At 38.2% G+C, this 21619-nt stretch overlaps 1 protein-coding gene across 1 annotated transcript; it reads left to right on the forward strand.

Annotated features, from left to right (window-relative positions):
• Window positions 1–3491: 3491 nt before the first annotated feature.
• On the forward strand, window positions 3492–5088 carry LOC149152453 (zinc finger A20 and AN1 domain-containing stress-associated protein 8-like). The gene is made up of 2 exons (XM_089438853.1): window positions 3492–3945; window positions 4169–5088. Exon 2 carries the CDS (start codon window positions 4439–4441, stop codon window positions 4964–4966), a length of 528 nt encoding a protein of 175 aa, XP_089294979.1. The 5' UTR covers window positions 3492–3945; window positions 4169–4438; the 3' UTR covers window positions 4967–5088.
• Window positions 5089–21619: the final 16531 nt, after the last annotated feature.

The raw sequence follows: 21619 nt of genomic DNA on the forward strand, positions 1-21619 counted from the left end.
TGTTGAATGTGTAGAATCTAGTTTCCGTGATAAACATGAGAAGTGCAATGAAAAATCATGGAATTTAGAAAATCTCAAGAAGCCTATCTCAAGTTTCATTCATTTAGATCTGAATCATATGGAAGAAGAAAATCAAGCCAAAGGGGACTTGTCAAGAAGAGTTGATTCTTTAGAAGCAGACAATGTTGAAAAGGCTAAAGAGGACCAAGTAGCAGAATTAAAAATAGAAGAGGACTCTTTAGACAATGGGTCAGTGGAGGATTTTGGAATCTAGATAAGCCACATTAGCTCACTCATTCAAGCAAGCACTCAAAAAGATACAAACAATAGTGATATAGAGAGAGAAGGAATTATAGCCTGAGAGAGAGTTATGGGAAGAAAAAAATTCTAGTTGTAAGGCTAAGTCAGAGTTCCGTGAGTAGTATTAGAGGAATTCAACATTGGGAATGTGATAAAAGGAAGTCATTTCGTAGAAGGGTGACGTCTACACAACCTAGTCATAAAAACCAAGTGCATCCTTCATGTAGCAAAAAAATAAGCATGCAAATTTCCTCTTATAGAGGTCCTGAGTAATTTGGCCCAACTGTCTCATCCATTATGAAAAAGCACAACTTACATTCAATAAATAACAAAGAAGTTGTTCCACAACAATCACCAAGATGGATATTTTGATTTGAGGTCTAGTATTTCACTAAAAATAATTCTCCACCCCTTATTCTGGAGAAGTTGGAGCCGAGAAAGTTCCTAATACCTCATAAGTTGAAGAAGGCCCACATCAGAAAATCTGAAGAGATTAGTCAATGTGATTTCCATTTGACATGTAGTCACTTTGTTGTTTTTTGTCTATAAGTCTCTTTAACTATTCCCTTAAGTTTAATAACTCAGAAAGCCCTAGAGAAGAGACACTTACCTATTTCAATCAATTGAATAAAAAATGTATTTCTGAAGGGTCTCTTGGAGAGGAAATTGTTATTTAAAAGATCAGAGGGAAGGGAGTTCTTACATTTAAAAGTTACTACCATTCTTCTCACTAGAAAATTTGATTGTTGCTCTTTGTTTCATGGGAAAATAAATGATTTTTGAAATTTCTCTTAGACAAATGCTAGTAAAGAAATAAAATTGCATAGAAATCGTACTTTTTTTTAATGCTACTCTTTCCTGTGCTACCGCCTTACGACGTTTCCTTTGCATCATATAATACAATTGCTAATTTATATGTTTTAAATATAGTTGATTTCCATAATTAACATCTATAAAAGAGTATTATGTATTATCAGATTAGGATTATTACAATTATAAGCATTTGAAAAAAATACTTTATCATTTCCAAGTATCAATTTCTTTTTAAAGATGAAAAACCCTTTTCATGCTTTTGGAATCTTCCCCCTATATATAATACTTGTTATTAGTTTCATTAATTAAAAACTAATCTTAAATATTTATAATTTAAGATTATTTTTAAATATATTTAAAAAATTGTTTTATAATTATTTTTATTAAAAAATATTATTTTAAAATTTTTAATATGCATATTAAAAAAAATAATTTACATTTTTTAAGGTAAAAATTGTATTATCTTATAAACCAGAGATTACATGAAAAGTTGAGAAATTGAGATTAGTTGGCTAGTGAGGAAATCTAATATCCAAAACCAAAGACAAGTTAACTTGAGATGGACAATACAAATATATTTTACTAAGATTCTGGTCTTTGGGGCCAAGAATGATCATGGGGTTTTTCAAGGGTCTTTTATTCCTTTTTTATTACAAACATCAATCCATCCCATGATGAAGTCTAGAAATGGTGGTGAGGAGTCAATCGTTGCATTTCCTTTAGGCACTTCCATTTTTGGAGGGTCTGCAGCAGTGGATGCTTCTTTATCAATGTTTGAGTGATCTGATTCATGAAGATGTTTGTGCCTGCTTGTGGACAAAGCCAAAATCATGGTTGTATCTCTTTATTCTCCATTTGAGAGGTCTATAAAGTGTGGGGAGATGATGGAAGAGGGGGAGGGGCCCCAGAGTTTGAGGGATGAGACAACGCTCCGTGGGGATGAGTTGAGGCTGAAGGACAAGATTTGGTGGCAAAAGCTTTTTGGTGTTGCATATTGTCTTGCTTGTGAGCTGAGGAATTTTTAGATCCTTTTGGATCTTTTGGGTCTTGCCATTCTCGATTTTTTTCATGGCATCAAGGGGTGAGAATGCCCTTGAGAAGAAAGGAAAGCATTCTAGAGATGACTTGGTTGTTGACAAGACCTATAGCGGAAAATTGTATTTTTGTAGTCCACCAACTATAAAAAGGTGAGGCCATTCCGATTGATGAGAATTCTAACACGCGGTCCCTTTAAAAATCTAGTCCACCAACTATAAAAAGGTGAGGCCATTCCGATTGATGAGAATTCTAACACGCGGTCCCTTTAAAAATCTATTTTGACACATACGCGTTCAAAGGTTACAACACATCTCCCAAGCCTGTATGTATTTATCTTAATAAAAACAATCGAGTTAGTTTCCTACAAAAATTAAGATATATGAGTTTAACAAATGAATGAACATATTAAAAAGACTTACCCAAATTAAAGTGCCCATAACTATCATAGATAAAAAGATGAATATATGAAACCATGGTTAAAGAGAACCTAGGGTGGCCACAAAACCATAATGTTTGATAAAAAACCCCTTTAATGTTTTTCTTAATTTAGAATATATATATCTATATCTATATATATATTTTATTATTATTTTAAAATATTTTATAATATAATGGGTAAAAAAAAAAAAGAGAGGTTATTTTCAATACCCATTAACATTCATATACAGCAATAATAATCATTATTATCAATGTATAATAAATATATTTACTCTCAATTAAAAGGAATTTCAAAAGATTAATAACCATTTTATTATTTAATTTTAAATATTATGTGGAGTCTTGTATACACTTTCTAATTTGAAGCAATTCAAATCTAACCATGTCTACATGACCCATGCGAATTTTAACATTTAATATACGTAACATAATGATTATGACATATGAAATTAATGAATAAAAAAAAAAAAAACCGAAGAAGTTAATCTCTATCATTATTTATTTTAAATATAAATAAAATACTTATTTGTTTATACTTTTATTCTTTATGAAAATAAATGATAACGAACATATTGATAATAAATATAATAATAATTACTTTTTAATATTAAAGCGGGCAAAGATTCTTGTGTGTTGTATACGTTGTTGGTGTGGCTGACATGCCAACCAAGCAAAGCACATGCAGTTTACCCGAAACGGAAAGGAATGAATTAAAACTAGCGTGTATTGACGGGAACAGCAGGTAACCATAACAAGCAACGTGGCATGGCAGGTCCACGTATGCACGTAATAATTTCACCAGAGGAAATTCGGTCAGGGCCAGCTGTACGGGCAGATACCCTGGACCCGCATCTCCACCACCGACTCCCCGCTCTCTCTCGCTTTTTTTTCCACTTTTCCCGACCTAAAAATTCCAAGAAGGTTAACCTTGATTCAAGTTTCCTTTATTCAATCGTCTGTTGGGAGAGTTGAATCCGTCTTCCCCTATAATTCATTCGATTGATAGGGAGTTCCTTTAATTCTATGCGTTCGGTCGACCTTGTGGCCGGAAATTCGGATTTTTTTGGGAGAAAGGGTTGGATCCCGCGGCTTATTTACGGCTGGATTTGTTTAGATCCGTGAGGGTTTTCTGAAAGGAGGAGATTTTATTCATTCGGCGTGGATGCGTCTAGGATGGACCTGGTAGCTTTTCTAATATCCTTCCGACTGTACCAAGTTTGGAGCGGAACAGCCGTCTTTAGCAGTTTTTAGGCATAAAACAGCTGAATCGGATCAGAACACGCCAGCAACCTGTAGAACCGTTGCGGAACTGGAGATTTTGAGGCTTAGTTCAAGGGAATCCGGATCCTATTGAAGGTGTAGTATTTTTCATTTTCTTTTCTTGCAAAATGGGAACAGAAATCTGTAATTGTTGCTTTGCAGTTTCGTTTACTTGCAAAAAGGGAACGAAAATCTGGAATTGTTGCCATACTGAGGATGCGCATGTATTCTGTGATCCATAGTGCGTTAATTTAAATTTTTTTTGCTCAGTTTTCACTGCTTTAAAATTTCTTTTCCAACTTTTTTATGTCAAAATCAGGTCAGGTCTAAACAGCAGGTGGAATTAAGGTGCTAAACTGAAGAAAGGCAGAATTAACAGACGAAACTGCCATCTCTTAAAGGCATCTCTGATAAGTTCTATTTCAGAACCCTGTTGTGTTTCCCTGAGTCTTTAAATGCCGAAGCGGATTAACACCGTGGAATTGAAGTTTTAACGCTTGAATGCGATCGCTACAGATCCAGTAATTGGATTATTTTTTTAACAAATACATCTTCCTATTCTCAGTTTTCATTAAATTATTTAGAGATAATGGCTCAAGAAAGCAAGAAAAGAGATCACGATGAGACTGGCTGCCAGCCTCCCGAAGGGCCTCTTCTGTGTGCGAACAATTGTGGATTTTTCGGAAGTGCGGCTACAATGAATTTTTGCTCCAAATGCTACAGAGATATGGTATTGAAGCAGGCCAAGGCCAAGGCTTCGTCCTCGACTTCATCAGTCGAACATAGCAATGACAATATTGCGAAGCTGGATGAGGTTTCTGAACCCGCCTTCCAGTTAACTAATCAGGCAGAATTGGAGGGTTTGCCCGGCTCTTCCAATGGAGAATCAGGCCAGGCAGAAGGACAAGAGAGAGCAAAGCAGGTCCCGACCCGTTGCAATTGTTGCAAGAAACGTGTTGGATTGACAGGCTTCAATTGCCGTTGTGGGAACACCTTTTGTTCTTTGCACCGCTATTCGGACAAGCATAATTGCCCCTTTGATTACAGGGCAGCTGGCCGAGCGGCCATTGAGAAAGCAAATCCTGTTGTGAAGGCGGAAAAGGTAGATAAGTTTTAGTTTGTTTCATATGTCAGCCAATCTATGAAGGTAAGCTAAACCTTCAGAAACAGATTAACAGCCTTTTCTGCTATGGTGTGTGATGATGATTAAAGAGTGGACATCTTTAAGATTTCATTTTATAGTTTGATTTCTTGGAGCCATAAGTGTTTTGTTTGGTGTCTGTGGATTGGATATCTTTCTAAGGATGGCTATCTACACATACTTGTCTTGTGATTAATCTTGTACAGTAATATTTAGAGGGTCTGGGATATATTTTCCTGATTTACTCTGAAGTCTAACAGCCACATGTTTTCGAGTTAGCAGGATTATTACCTATTAATCTATGTAACTTGTTTATGTCCATGGAAGAATCAAGTATCATCGGTAGTTAACAACATAAACCTATCATCATTTTTTTACTTCTTGTTTGTTTCTGAATCTTTTGGATACACTGCTTGTATTTAGAATTTCAATGTTCAGTACTTTCCAATTTGAACCCCTTTAACTCTGGCCTGCCTTAACTAAATAGGATCTGGCTATATGGATGTACTTAGTTACAACCTGATATGCCCTCCAGTTTTTGAATGCGGCTGTTAAAGTAAGTTTTTTGTGTAATATAAGGAGATATTTTTAGCCAGTTTGGGTTTTCTTTTGATTTCAAATGGTCATGTTGTCTGATTTTAAGTTGCTCTGATTTGAAGAACACGTCAGATGCCGTTTTTTAATTTAAGGACAGATGAACACTGGCCATCAGCTGTTTGAAGGCTGCTTCTTGTCAGTGCTCTGATTTGTCTTAGGTAATGTGGTCTTAATTTCGAGTATTTTTAAGATCTAAATGCAATTTTTTTAATGAGAAATTGAATTAAAAGCAATTAAATTTAGAGCTTCGATATATCCATGAAAGGCTGCAATATTAAGGGTCTGTGCACTTATTTGAACAGTAGTGTGTTTGCATTCCCATTTTCTTCATTTTCTGGAAGCATATGATGTTATTTAGAAGCCCTATGAAGCATGTTAAATTGGTTCAAAGTTGATCTGATGAATCAATGGTCGGCTAAATCTTAAGTCTAAAAATGGCTTATATTCAGTATTCATTCACCTTTTATAGTTCTGGGATCTATTCAAATGTAAATTGGGAGAGACTCACACGACTGAGTGGTGTGGTGGAACTCTTGGTGGAACAAGATTTGTCTAGTGTGGTTTTGTGCTATTATTCAGGTTAATTCTGAAACAGATTAATACTTTGAAGGATGGGTCTTCAAGAAACTGAAGAATGTTGGACACTGACATACATGCCATTGACAATAAATACCTGAATTTTAGGGAGAATGCATGATTGTTTGTAAATGTTTTTCAAAGCAACATAATATAAGCCATGATTGTAATGTTGAGTAATGTTGATGATGTTTCAATATTATTATGTTAATGCTGCACTAATAAGGGGATATTTTAATTGAGACTCCATAGTCTTTGAATCACTGCACTGTGCGAGATTGGATGAAGACCTGAAATTCGCTACAATGTAGGATCAGGAGTTAGCTTTCTATTAACATGCCCAAAAGGTATATCCTTAAACAAGTTTGTTGCTTGCTTGCTTGGATTATTCAAGATCTACGTCAAGAGTGCATTTAGTAGCAAGAAGGGAATGTACATCAGATCAAAATGAGCTTAGTAGAAAAGCTTAATAGTGAAGCTTGGGTAGAAGATCTCTCAACGATATATGTTTTTTCACTGATTCTCTTTACTGTATTAGTTTAGGAATTTGTTTGTCAATGCATTATAGAGAACTTTCTGTTGGGTTAGATGTCAGGCTCAAAGAGCACATAGGCACACATCATGTTTGCATAGTTTTACTATACAAACAACTTCTTTTTCTTGCTTTGAACCGAAGTTCTTTGTACTAGAGAAGTCCTAATCAATATGTGCAAATTAGAATCCATTTATGGGAGAATGTAAGCACAGTCCCCTCTGTCTACTGTAAAGCATGAATTTACCCACAATATGTCAATCAAAATTTAACCTAAATATTTTACCAATTTAATTGCAAATACTCACTTGGAAATCTTGTTTGAAGTTGATTTCGGCCGTCGTTGTTCCCAATCTACTCCTGCGACCAAACTGACCATTTCCTCCTAGCCTATCTTGATCAACCTATTTGGTTCCTAGATCCAAAAGACTTAAAAATTGAGCTCTTTTGGCCTTGTGCCCAAAATTCCAAGAATAATTGTTCAGATTCCCAAATTTTCAGATTCGCTCCTCACTGGTACCAAACTGACCATTTCCTCCTAGCCTATCTGGATCAACATATTTGGTTCCTAGATCCAAAAGATTTCGAAATTGAGTGCTTTTGGCCCCGTGCCCAAAATTCCAAGAATAATTGCTCATATTTCCCAAATTTTCAGATTCGCTCCTCACTGGTGTATCCTTCCTCTTTCCCAATTTTTCTCCCCTTATCCGTATTCTCCCACCTCCTTCTCAAATTTTCTCCCACCATCTGCATTCTCCCACTGTCTTATATAAAATCCCTTCTGTCTCCAAACAGTGGCCGCCTTGCCCCTCGCTCAACCAACAATGGGATAAGGGATAAGGTGTAGTCAAGTCCAAGCATGCATTTGCACTAAAGGTTGACAATAGAGCTATTTGGAGTTTATTCGCGAGGCTAGGTTGATTTCATTTTTTTAAGTTTGAAAAAAATATAATACTTGTTTATAAACATGATTTATTTGTATTTTTTTTGTAAAGCTTGGCAGGACCTTCTATTTTCTATTTATAAAAGACAAGTTTACACCACATAGATGAGATAGGTGGCCTCAACTTGCCCAGTGGGAAACCAAGTCTCTTGGCCACCTATCCTTGTTATATGCCATCCAAAAATAATGTAGTTTAAGTCGATCTACCCAAGCTATATATACATCTATATTATGATAAAGAGTCTGAGTTTTTGTTTATCATAAGCATACATTAATAAAAGTAAATGCTATCCGCTAAACCAAAAAACATTAAGGAACTTGACTATTCCTTTTGATCCTCTGAGGTTAAGTCAACCGGTGTTGGGTCTTCAGCTGAGTCTCCTGGTGCTTCTGCCAGCTCGATAATACAAGGGATATGCCTTTGAATATGATCTAGGCAAATGTCCTGCTTGCACAACTGGAATTGGATGGCCTGCAGGTCTTTCTTGTAGTTTGGCATGTCCTGGAGGGTCATTGCCATCCCCATTGATAGTTGCTCCATTGCCTTCCCCATGAGGCTCTTCATGAGCCAATACAAGTATAGAGTCTGCTTAAATTGTGTGAGTCTCCCCCTAGTGTTCCCTAGGTCCTCACGCCAGACCTCTATTTCCTCTTTTGAATCTGCCTCCTTTTATCTATGCCTCCCAATCTTTTAAGATCTTCCTGATGCTTGCATTTGTCCCTACCCTATATGTTGTTGCCGCTTCATTGATAAGCCTTTCTACTGGATTTCTTCCACGTGTGGGATCCGAGGTGCCCCAGTCAGCTGCACAAGGCAGCTCCCTTCCCATTTTGCATCGTCCTCTTCCACGGGCTGGTCTTGCCATTTCTCTTGTTGTGCGAACCTGTTCACATACATTTTAGATTAGATCACAGACATTAAGTTTCAAACTTTCCACAATGATGCCGCTTCCCCTCTCCTCGCCTTTCTTGACACACTCGTCTCTGCCCTGGTGACCCTCTGCCCACAGCTGCAGTGCCTCTCCTATGCCAGGATTATCAGCGCCTCTCCCCTGCCAAGCAATAGCCTCTCCGCCTTTTTGGTGTTTGCCTCTCTCTGCTTTGCGCCCAGGGGTAGTGGCCTGGTTCCCAGTTCGAGTGGAACTTTCGACACTAATCGCCCTCCCCTTGAACCAGATAGCCACTAAAACCATCCGCTCCTCTTTGTTACTCCCAATTGCCCTCCTTTGCACCTGCTTATCTACTTGCTCTCCTTCCTCACTGGTTATCAGGTAGGCCAGCTTAATTGCGGGTGATTCCTCATGGTCCCATCCTTGATGGTCTCTCTCTTTGCCACTTACAGGTTCGACCCCCGTCCCCTTCCTTCCCAGCATGCCCAGGTCTCTCCCACCTATTTCTCGACACCCCTCTCTGGTCATATCCCTCATTCCCCCTCCATGGAAACTCACAGACAGCATTGCAAAAGACGAGTAGAGCCAGATAACATATCCGGTGCCGCTTCGGAGGTGTTGTTGCAGGTCTCTAGGTTGATATTCCTCATCGTTTCTCCGTCTCTCCTTTGCAGCTATGCTCTCCCCATCACCCTTCATTCCTTCATAATCCCCTTCCTTCCCTTTCTGTCCCATCCATCCTCTTGTCCTGTCCTTCCCACCTCTGTCACTACCTTGGAATCGGCTGCCAGTTCTCCATGCCCCTGTGTACATTATCATGCGGGAGGCCACTGCACCCATCGCCATGAGCGTGTGGGCTGCGGTGGGCTGTACCTATCATTCAGTTATCCTAACAACCATATCTGTCCTGCATCCTTGGGCACTCACCTCGATCAGGGGGATTTATTTGTATTTCTTTATTATAATTATAAATTTCTAATATTTGTTTGTAAATATAATATAATTAAATTTCTTTATTAATTTAATTATAATTATGAATTTAAACATTTGTCTATAAATATAATTTGTTTTTATTATTTTATTTTTTTATTCATAAAATATTAAATTTTTTGTGTGTTAGGTATTCAATTAGTATGCATACTAACGCAGTGTATGTGACACATGCATATGTAGCTGTCATATGCATGCTTTGTATGTATGTAGCTATGTAGCTATCATATGCATGCTTTGTACGTATGTAGCTATGTAGCTATCATATGGATGCTTCATATGCATACTAGTATTCCCATTTTACACATAATTTTAGATGAGTCATTACATCTATTCTTTTTGAGCACGTAAGTGCACAGTATGCTTGTCAGATTTTATTATGCAAGCCTTTGACTATCTTTTAAAGAAGTTTGTTAAGTTAAAAATTATTTCATGATTTAGTGGGCCCATAGAATGACATCGACATCTCATTGGATAAGCTCACTTGATCAGACTAAATGGTGTGAAGAGGAAGGTTGTTTGTTTGCTTGTTATTTTATGTACATATAGCCCTTGTTATTATTTATAAGGTGTAAATCACTATTGAAAAGACGGATAGAGAGAGAGAGAGAAACATAAATATTGGTGAGTGGGTCGTAGCCTTACTAGGCCTGGAACTTGCACAAGATGGATAGGCCTTTGCTTCTATAACACTGGAAATGTGTCTTGGCCATCTATGAATATGGTGTTCTAAGGTCCTACTTAGTGGAAAAGTCAGTGATTGAGAAGATGGGTTTGGAAACAACTTGATCAATCACTCGAGACTTTGATTTCCTTCGCCGTGCTTTTAAGTTTTTTCCGTAGCTTCTCTCCTTAACCTCGAGGTTTAAGGAAACCCTTTTCTGTATGAAAAGAAAATGTCTTAGGGGATGGATGGTGCATTGAGGCAACAACATCTAGTACAGTTTGAACTTCTTATTCGATGTAATGAGAGCTTAGGGTGTAAGTATCATAACCTATTCTCCATCTTCCATGCCAATTGGTCCCCTTACAATGTTTCCTCACAACATTTGTGTATGAGATGAAGCCTTATTCCTTACCCAAGTCTTTTTGTGTGAACAGAGATGTCAGGCCCTTACATACAAATTTGTATGTATGTTCAAGCATTTACCACACCATGGTAACCCACCACACAATGATCTTGAACAACTATTAATTATTTAAGTTAAAGGGCAGCAACGATCAGGCAACTTGTGGGCCCTAGCAAGATTTAAAACCCATAGTAGCTAGAAAAAAATGAGGGGAACCCACTTGTTGCAATCTCTTCAATAGCTTAGTAAGTAAGATACTATTGTTTCTTTCATATAGACTTATTGACATTGCATTTAAATTTTAAAGGATTGTATGTCCTTCCAGTGATTCATGTTTTGTATGTATAAAGCTGCAAATTGTTTTATATTTATGGGATGTATTCTCCATTAATTGGTGATTGTTGTGTTGTGGTTGCATTAAGCATTGTTTTATTTCTCTAGTGTGCTTTGTTGTGGATTGTTCTCCCATCACTTTGAAGTGGTATCAGAGCAGGAAGAACCTGCCCTGAGGACAGATTGAGCCAAGGAGATTGTTGGGTACAATTTTCAAAGGAGAGGGACAACCCTAACCAAGGAGATTGCTGGGTAGAGTTGTCGAAGGAGAGAGACAACTCCAGCATTGGACTGGGCAGAGTGTAGATTTGCAAAATGAGTTGCAACTTGTGGGAAACAGAGAAGTATAGTTCACGAAGGAATAAACTTGAATTGGGATAGGAAAGGTAGAAGGAATGAGGACATTACAAATATGTTGTCTAATAATGGCGAGGCTAGACACTCTTGAGGCTTCCAAAAAGGGGTAACTGCAAAAGCACATGATGAAAGTGATGACAACAGTGGTGGAGTAGTGATCCGAGATAGAATTTGAAGACACAGTAATAAAATGTGTAGTGATACCAATTGGAACCCAAAGACAATAAGAGCTATTTCAAGTTTTGAAGTTGGACCTAAAATGGATACAATGACATAGGCAATTGATTGGATATAGGTGAGATGGAGAAATTCTTTAAATTTGAGGGAATATAAGACCAAGCCCAAGGCAAATAAAAGTTCAAAAATTGCATCAGAGTGATGGTCACACCAAAAAGAAAGGCGAGATAGAGAAATTCTTCAATTTTGAGGGAATATCAGACCAAGCTCAAGGCAAAGAAAAGTTCAAAAATTGCATCCGAGTGATGGCCACGCCAAAAAGTAAGGCGAGATGGAGAAATTATTTAATTTTGAGAGATGTCAACACGCCCGACTATATTTGTACACAGTTTCAACGAATATTTGAGAGATGTCAACACACATTGAGAGTTGAAGAAAAAATAACAAGGAAAGAGAAGTCAAAGAGTGGGAAGTAGCAGCGAAATGAGAAGAAAAATGAAGAGGTTGGTGACAACAATGTTGGAAGAGTAAACAATAGCGAAAGAAGAGGATGATTTGCAAGAGGGTGAGCTAGAGGCAACATATTTAATGGCTATTGTTTTGAGTTTGGATCACAAGGGCATGGAGCCTACAGATGCGAAGAATAATCTTGGAGTGATTGAAGAAATCAAAATGCAAGAGCACACGTTGTGTAGGCAACGAAAGAGTAGTTGAAGATCACATAGCTGCAGTGTCAGGGTGAGGAGAGAACACATCTTTACAAAGAATATTGTTGCAATGAAACAAGTGCAAAATAAGAGAGGTGTTGTAATTTGATGATAGATGTAGGTGGCACAAAGGATTTAGTTTCTACATGGGACATTAAAAAGTTAGATCTAAAATGTACATCACTTGCAAGTGCGTATTGTGTTTCTTGATTGCAATAAGCATTGGGAAACAATGTAGATTTACAAAATGTGTTGTAAGAAAGAGAGGATAATGGCACAAAAGGAATGAATATGAATTGAGATAGGAGAGGTAGAAGGATCCGAGACAATTATATATATGTTGTCTTATAACGACAAGTCTAGACAATATGGAAGGGTCTCAAAGAAGGGGAACAACAACAAAAAGCACATGATGAAAGTGATGACAACATTGGTGGATGAGTAGTGTTACATGGTTGGAACTTGAGTAAAGAGTAATAAGAGCTATTTCGAGTTACAAAATTTAAACAAATGGAGATATCATTCAAAAATTTTATAGAATGTCTATAAGGTTGGGACAAAATGAGGAAGAAAGTCTAGTGTCCATTGTAAGACTTGTGAGTGGGTTTGGATGTATTCTTCAAGATGGGATTTGTATGATGAACTTTTTAGTGTTTAAGGCACATAGTGTCCAGTGTCCATTGTAAGACTTGTGAGTGGGTTTGGATGTATTCTTCAAGATGAGATTTGTATGATGAACTTTTTAGTGTCTACGGCATATAGTGTCCATTGTAAGACTTGTGAGTGGGATTGGATGTATTCTTCAAGATGAGATTTGTATGGTGAACTTTTTAGTGTCTAAGGCATATCAATATGCATTCAAGGCTAAAGATAGAAAAAACCTTGAAAGGAAATAGAAGCTAAAGAATGTAAAGGGGTTATTGAAAAGAAAAATGAAGAGGTTGATGTAGAGTGTGGACTGCAAGAGCATGGATGCTTATTAATGCCCAGATACCTTGAGTGGTTGAAGAAATCAACAAGATGCTAGAGCACATGTTGTGAGATTAACAAAAGGTTCCGTTGAAGATCATGTATCCAAAGTGGCGTAAGGAGGAGGGAATGTGATGCTATAAAGAAAATTGTTGCAATGGGAGAAATAACTTAAAAAGGAAGCAAAGGAAAACCATTTTTTGAACCAAAGTGCAAAATAAATGTTAGGTAAACTTGGTGAAAGAGTTCAATAGTGGTAGTTTTGGGCACATGGTTTTGCGCTCGTAGATTACATGTAATGAAGGCTTTAAAAGGTTGGGAAAGACTTCATTGCAAGGGTACAAGGGATGTGAACAATGAAGGATAGGATATTTTGTCCACTAATTTTTCCCTGGATTAAGGTTTTCCAGAATAAATAGTGTGTTTATGATTTGTGTTTTATTGCAGGTAAATTTATATTTCTCTACGATGGATTTTTTAACAAGGAAGTATTGTAATTTGACCATAGATGGAGGTAGTACAAAGAATTTAGTTTCTACTTAGGTCATAGAAAGGTTAGATCTAAAATGTACAGCCAACCCAATGTGTATCTTGTTTCTTAGTTGCGAAAGACATTGGGTAAAAGTGTAGACTTGCAAAATGAGTTATAGGGAAGAGAGGAGGCTTGGATGGGTTCTGAGGGATAGAATATTTTTTTAGCGATTTTTTCCTCAAATTGTGGTTTTCAAGGATAAACATTGTGTTTATGATTTGTGTTTTGTTGCTAGTAAATTTATATTTCTTTTTAGTGATTTTTTTTAACAATCGGTCTCAAAGCTAAAGGGCTTATTTGGCCTATTGAATGTTAGAGAAGAATCTTGAGTTTGAGGGTGTGAGATTTGTTTTGAGATTGTGACTGTGAGGCTTGATAGCTATGGGTAGTGAGGAGCAAGGTGAGTAGAGAAGTGTCATGAATTAACCTTGAGTTTTATGTGTGGCACCTTGGTGGCAGCTTAGGGAAGACATATGAAGGGGTAAACACAAGTTCATGTTACAATCTATGAATTGTGCAGACCAATAGGGAGAGTAGTTGTGTCAGTTGCGTTGAGGGTGTTGAATACAACAAGTGCCATGGAAATGTGCAACGACTACAAGAAAACCCATGCTAAGCCTTATGTTGAGACTATATTTATGTCAAGGACACAAGTGTCTGATAGAACACTTCAATGAGATGATGTTGGTTGTGTATTTTAAATAATCAAATATATATATATATATATATATATATATATATATATATATATATAATGGAAAGGATTCTGCAAGAAAAGGCCATCTACTAGGACATCTCATTGCATCCAGAGAACCCTGCAATATCTGAGGACTTTCTCATCTCCTTTTACCAAAGTTTACGATGAAGAGAAAGTATTTCTCCAAATCCTTTTTCACAGGTTTTCTATCATGAGATAACAGGAGAAATCAAGACCAGTGATAATATGCTAAGGATTAAACCACTGGCTCTTTGGTTCAAAGAATTTGGGAAGTTGAAATTAACAGAGAAGCGACAGGTTTTACAACAATTGGATGAACTACAAGGCGAACCAAAAGTTTTAAGATTCATGGTTAATCAAACAACGCTAATCACAATAAGCGTTATTTTAGGAAACTGGAATAATAATGTAGTTCATATTATTAGTTGACTACTATCAAACAAAATCTGTACTTCAATGATTTTTGAAATGGGATGGCAATCAAAAGCATACATTAATGAAAACTGTAGATTATGGGTCCAACATGCAATTGAAACTTCCACTAACATGTTTCAGATCTTTAAGTGGGAGCTTCTAGATGGTATTGAGTTGGCAGTTCAACCTTCTCCCGCGTTCAGGGAAGTTTTTAAAGATTTGTTAAAATTGACAACCAGGGAAAAACTTCATGTGGGTCATCTTATTCATGGCTGATAATATTTTTATTAGATTCCTCTCGTCGAGAGGTGTAGGATTGATATAAAGATCATCTGATTCCGATAAGTATTCATGGAGATATGAATTTATTTTGTTTATGGAATTATTATCAGGCCGACCTACAACTCATGTAGGCTCAGAAGCCCAACAGTCACATCTATTCACCCACCAACGTTGTGTATAAATATAAGAGTACTTTCCTCATTTGAACACTCCCTCATCTCATCACATCTCTCTCTTTCTCTACTGCGCAGAAATGAGTCTCTTCTCTACTGCGCTTAAATGGGTCTCTCTCTCACACATGTGAAGTCGGAAGCTGTTGAATTTGAAGCTGCAACTGCAAAAGTAAAGATTGACTTCCGTGGCCTAGAATATCTCCTTTTTGGAACTACGCTGTAGGTTCATCTGAACCTCCTCTGAAAGCCACAACTTTTGGTGGTGGAATGAAGTCAATCCGACGAACGGTTTGCAAGATATCGACTGCCCTAGTTTGAAGCCAGAAACTGTTGAAACTGAAGCTGCAACTACAAAAGTAAAGAATGACCTGCGTGGCCTAGAAGATCTCCTCTTTGGAACTGCATTGTAGGTTCATCTGAACCTCCTCTGGAAGCCACAACTTTTGGTGGTGGAATGAAGTCAATCCGACGGTCGGTTTGTGAGATATTGTCTGCCTTAGTTTGATAATGAAGCCACTAATGTTGATGTTGCTGATCTAAGGTTTGCTACTGCTGATATGAATCAGATTTATTGTACTATTTCTCTCTGCTGAATTATTGAAGATAAAATAAGATTTGATCAAAGGGTTTCCCCACACATTGTGGGGTTTGTCCCTGGCTAGCCGCCACATCTTGTGTCTCTTGTCTTGGCTTGTTTTTTGTCGATTGTTTAATGTTCTATCTGCACTTTACTTTATGTATATGTGATTGCTAATTTGTGGAATATAACAAGAAAAATAAGTAAACTCTTATAAGCATAGAACATACCATAACTTAACATGGTATTAGAGTTGAGGTGAAGACAAAGCCCGAGCAAGAGCAAGAGCAATCACCGAAGAGAAGATTGGCAAGGCTATCCTAAAAGAACTATGGGGTCCTCAACACTCTTTCCTACCGAAGACAAGCTCCGTGAGAAAGCTGAATATCATGGATGGAAGATGTCTATCGATCTAACCCTAGAAGATCAAGGAGTGTTGGACCATGTAAGAGGCAATATTGTTGAGCCTCCATCAAATGCATCTATTGTTGCATAACAAATGGAAAACCGAAGAAGTCAAAGTAGAAGATCATCCGGGACTCTATCGACAAGCACTTGGTGGCCTACATCTCTGAACTGGGCACCTCCAAGGAAATCTACAATAAATTGGCTATTACTAACAGGAAAATGGCACTCATGACTCTTGGAGCTCTTGGAGGATTACCATAAAAATGGTACGTGTTTAGGACTACTCTTCTGAACTATAATGTAATTCCTGGTTTCGAGGAATTAATGGCTAGATGCATTCAAGAAGAAACAAGGGAAGAAGAGCAAGAAATGTCGATGCCTAAAGGTCCTCCTGCTGCCTTTTCTTCTCATGCTAAGAAAAGAAATAATTTTGGGACTAAATCAAAAGGAAAGGCTGGACCTAAGGGTGGAAGAAAAGGACGATGTTACATCTGCGATAAAGAAGGTCACTATGCAAGGGAGTGCCCTGATAGAAAGGACTCACACCAGGACAATGATCAAAATCCCTCTGATGGAAAATCAAAGGAATGACAAATTCAATAGCAAAGGTAAGAGGAGAGCTGGGGATCAAGGAAGAGGACAACCATTCAAGAAGGCTAGAAAGTCCAAGATGTATTAAATGCACCTGACCTCAAAAGAACCTAGTGTCTATCTCGGCAATGGAATACAAAGGCTACAAGGTAACCTTCAACAATGGCAAGGTATGTATATGGAAAAATAATATTAAAGATGCCTTTACTCTTGGGTTTAATGTTGATTCATTATATCAGGTCGATGGAAGTCCGCTAGGTGTCATGTCTTGTGACACAACTCTTCAGTCCGAACTTTGGCATCGGAGGTTTGCCCACCTTCGTTACAAATCTCTACCCGATGTAAGACAGATGGTAACAGGGATGCCCGAATTCCAAGTAGAGAAAGAAGGTGTATGTCCGGGATGTGTCGAAGGAAAGCTCAAAAGGGGACCGTTCCCCTCAAGCCAAAGCAAGACCTCCGATGTATTACAGTTGGTTCACTCAGACATATCTGAGGCTGGCATTAAGAGGGAGACTACTACACCAGGCCATGCTACATGGTCCGGGCCATGCTACATGATCAAAGACTTCTAAAGTTTCTATGGGATGAAACTACAAACATTGTCGTATATGTACAAGACTCCTGAAGAAAAGTTCACCCCAAGGTGAATAATCTTCCGACTTTGAGGAGCTCTCAGAAAGCCGACACCAGGGAACCGAAAGAAAAGGATGATGAATCAATGCCTGATGTAGAAGAACCCATGGATCTGATTGATTCTCATCCACATGAGCCTTCCTCTTCTAGGAAGAGGCCTTCATGGCTTCGGGGGATACTTGATGACGCTGAAGGACATGCTGCACCATGAGGAACCTTCCATCAAAGTAAGAAACTTAACAGGTATCAGGGATACCTAACCATCATGAGCATGATCATACAAAATGAGCCTTCATCATTCTTAGATGTCGTCAAGCATTAACTATGGAAGGATGCTATGACCATAGAATAATAGAATATGAGTCTATTATGGAGAATGATGTCTGGGAAGTAGTTCCCAGACCCTGGACAAGACAATTGTTACTTCAAAATGGCTTTACAAGATAAAGCATGCAGCAAATGGAAGTATGGAAAAGTATAAGGTTCATTTTGTTGCTCATGGTTTATCCCAGAAGGAAGGTATAGACTATGATATTTGCACCTGTTGCTAGATATACGACCATCCGCTTGATCATAGCCCTTGTGGCTTCACAAGGATGGAACCTACATCAAATGGATGTCAAGACCGCGTTCTTGCATGGTTCTATCAAAGAAGAGGTCTATGTGGAGCAACCTGAAGGATTTGAGATTTATGATTGAAAATCTCATGTATGCAGGTTGAAGAAGGCTCTCTATGGGCTGAAGCAAGCACCCCGAGCATGGTATGAGAGGATCGATAGCTACTTGATGAAGCTGGGATTCACTAGGAGTGAAGCCGATCCTAACCTTTACTTTAAGGTTGAAGATGACAAGCCTCTCATACTGGTGTTGTATGTGGATGAACTCTTTCTAACAGGTGCAGACCCTCTCATTCACAAATGTAAGTGGGAGCTGGCTTCTGAATTTGAAATAAAGGACCAAGGACTTGAAGTATGGCAGAAGCCAAGGGAAATTTTCCTATCTTATGAAAATATGTGGTAAATATATTGGAAAGATTTGGTATGATGGACTGCAAGCCTGCGACTACCTCGAGGATCTTAACTTTTAGAAGTTATATGGTAGTGATGTTGGACCAGACTTGGGAAATGCCTCTGAGTTTCAAAAACTCATTCACATTGATGTTCTTGTTGAACCTCCGTTTGAACATATGCTTTGCAGTTAGCACTGTGAGCTCATATTTGGTTGAGCCTCACTGCATTGATGCTAGGAATCTTCTGAGATGTCTTCAGGACACAATCTCTCATGGATTAAGATACATTGTCGGAGATGTGAGACTACTTGGATATACTGATGTTGATTAGGCAGACAGTGTGGTGGACCGTAAGAGCACTTTCGGGTGTTGTTTCACCTTGGGATCTGCTTCGATATCCTGGATGAGTAGGAAGCAGAAGTCAGTGACTTTGAGCATCGCCGAAGTAGGATATATTGTTGCTAGCATGACCTCGTGTGAGGCAGTCTGGTTACGAAAGCTCTTTAGTGAGCTGTTTGGATTTACATTGGATACCATTGTGATTCTCTATAACAACCAGAGGTGGGATTCGATTATTGAGGAATCCCGTATTCGTCGATTGCTCCAGCAGATAGACATCATCTGGGATATGGTAAGTTGATGAGCAAGGAGGCTCCATCGCATTAAGATGATGTAAAGGTTGATACACCTTGTCAAAGCCTCGAGGAAAGATATAATCTGTGATTTTCCCAAACGACTTGGAGTCGACAAGAAACCCTTGTACAAGGGTCCTGCATGTTGCATACATTGAGCTCTGGGAGCTCTGAGGGCTTGCAGTTATTACTGGAGCAACATACAACCACAGGGTGACTCACCCTTCCCTGGTGGTGCGCACTGGAACAATATGATTCGCTCTCTTGTGGGACAAGATGATTCGCTCTCTTGTGGAACAGGATGATTCGCTCTCTTGTGTAGCAGGATGATTAGTTCTCCTATGAGGCCTGGATTGATGTGTTCTCCATGGCGATTGTAGCAGGATTGATGTGTTCTCCTGTGAGGCCTGGATTGATGTGTTCTGCATGGCGGCCTAGATTGATGTGTTCTCCATGGAGATTGTAGCAGGATTGATGTGTTCTCCTGTGAGGATAGGATTGATTAGTTCTCTTGTCGAGGCTTCCTACCTGTTATCTCAAAATCAGACCTTGGAAGGCTACAGACCAGGAAGACTTCAAGTAACTGTTTCAAACCAATCGTTTAGCTAAGGCTTAGCCTCCTTAGCCTGAGGGGGCTCTCTCAAAGGATTAAAGGTTTTGTGATTATGATTAAGATGGCTAACTCTTTGTGAAACAAATAGGAATGAGGCTGGTGAAATCAAAATTAACAAGCATCCATTGGGCTTATGGAGTCATATGTCATTTAGCATTAACAATAGAATTGGCTTTGCAATAAAATCAAGGCATTCAGATTTCAATATAAACATAGTTTACCAAACATAAAAGGACATACTATGAGTATATGAAGGAAATTAGAACACTGCAAGTGATTTCTAAGTAATCAAATACTCATAATACTGTAGACAACATGGAAAGACAACAAGAGGAATTCATACATTGAAGTCTCTATGATTCTTGAGTAGCAGAAGCCAGTACTGTATTACCAAAAGAAGCAGAGTCTTTACATAAGCTTAACAACAGAGCTTTTTTACATAAAATTCCAACAACACTTATTACATTTCCCTTTCTCCTATTTATAGAGTTCTTCTTCCTGACTGAGATTCCTCCTCAAACCTGAGGGGAACTCGAAATCTATTTCTAATGACACCTGTTCAACTTTTAACTGCCTATTAAATGTAACAAACTGTAACTAGACTTTCTAGAGATCTAAATCAAGTAGGAGTCTAACTCCTTATTATGCTAATAATAGCCTTGATTACAATCATTCTCGTTCTTTGACATCTGGTCCCTTTTTAGTTTGGCTGTGGTGAATGTTCAAAACTCCATGCTGGTCTTCAATGTCACATCTTCTCCATTGCCCTGAAACATAGGAAACTACCCCTGTTTATCGGTCTTTGGTTTGCCTCAAAATGTTCGAATCCAAAGAACCATGCCCTTTATCTTTGATTATCCAAAATATAACAAATTGCCACGTCTTTGATGTGCTGTCAACCTCTTTTATGTGTAAAGGCAAAAGATCTTTCATGCTCTCTGACATATCTTGGACTGTAGTAAGTGTGCTCACTTTATGACAAAAAGTTTAGAGTTTGGATTCGAATACATGTTTCCTCCACCTATCTTGACCTTGTTGAAAGCTGATAGCTTCAGATGATCTCTTGTAGATATTCCCTTTTCAAAATTCCCACTTGTATTTCAAAACCGGTTGACTGATATTAGATTGTTTAGCTTCAACAGTTTCGTAGCGCGCTACGAAACTGCTGAGCTTTAGTCATCACCTTCAGCAGTTTCATAGCGCGCTACGAAACTGCTGTGTTGTTTCAAAAATCACAGTTCCAACCCAAAATTTTGCTATTTGAGCCCTTTGATTTTTAAACATTCTTTCAATTGTTCTAAGGCCTTCCAAAACTGAATGGAAATGTAGGATTCTTCAAGAAATATTATACCAAGCATGTTGGAATCCATAGGCACAACAAACAAAAATAAACACACAGCAGAATATCATGCACAGTAAACACAACTTTTAACGTGGTTCACCCAACCAATCTGGGCTACGTCCACCAAACATAGGCATCAGGAATTTATTAATCAAATTGGAGATTACATAATGAAAACCACATAAAACTCTCATCCTCTCTCAGCAAACCATCCGAATGGTTGCCTGTTATATAGCATAGAAAATCTAACAGCCTCATTAACTCCCTCACATCAAATATAGGAGGCATTAACTCCCTCCCAACAACCTGGAGTTAATCTAGGACCTGAATTCTATTGTTGTCATCAGCTGAGATTTTTCCTATTTTGCTACAAACAGAAAATCTCAACAATCTCCACCTTGACAACAATTCGCCTGATGCCCTGTTATTATTATTTTATCTTTTCTGCAAGCCAAGAGAAGCCAAACACCAGCGTAGCTTCTCTAACAAAACTGGTTTCGTGAACATGTCTGCACAGTTTTCCTTTGTATGCACCTTTTCAAGAGAAACTCCCCTTTCAGT

This window comes from Pinus tabuliformis, chromosome 9, assembly GCF_031772625.1.
Source record: "Pinus tabuliformis cultivar Carrire ecotype Pingquan chromosome 9, CPIR1, whole genome shotgun sequence".
NCBI lineage: Eukaryota > Viridiplantae > Streptophyta > Pinopsida > Pinales > Pinaceae > Pinus > Pinus tabuliformis.

Excerpts from the sequence above, each read along its gene's own strand:
- LOC149152453 (XM_089438853.1), top strand. The coding sequence starts at position 4,439 with ATGGCTCAAGAAAGCAAGAAAAGAGATCACGATGAGACTGGCTGCCAG.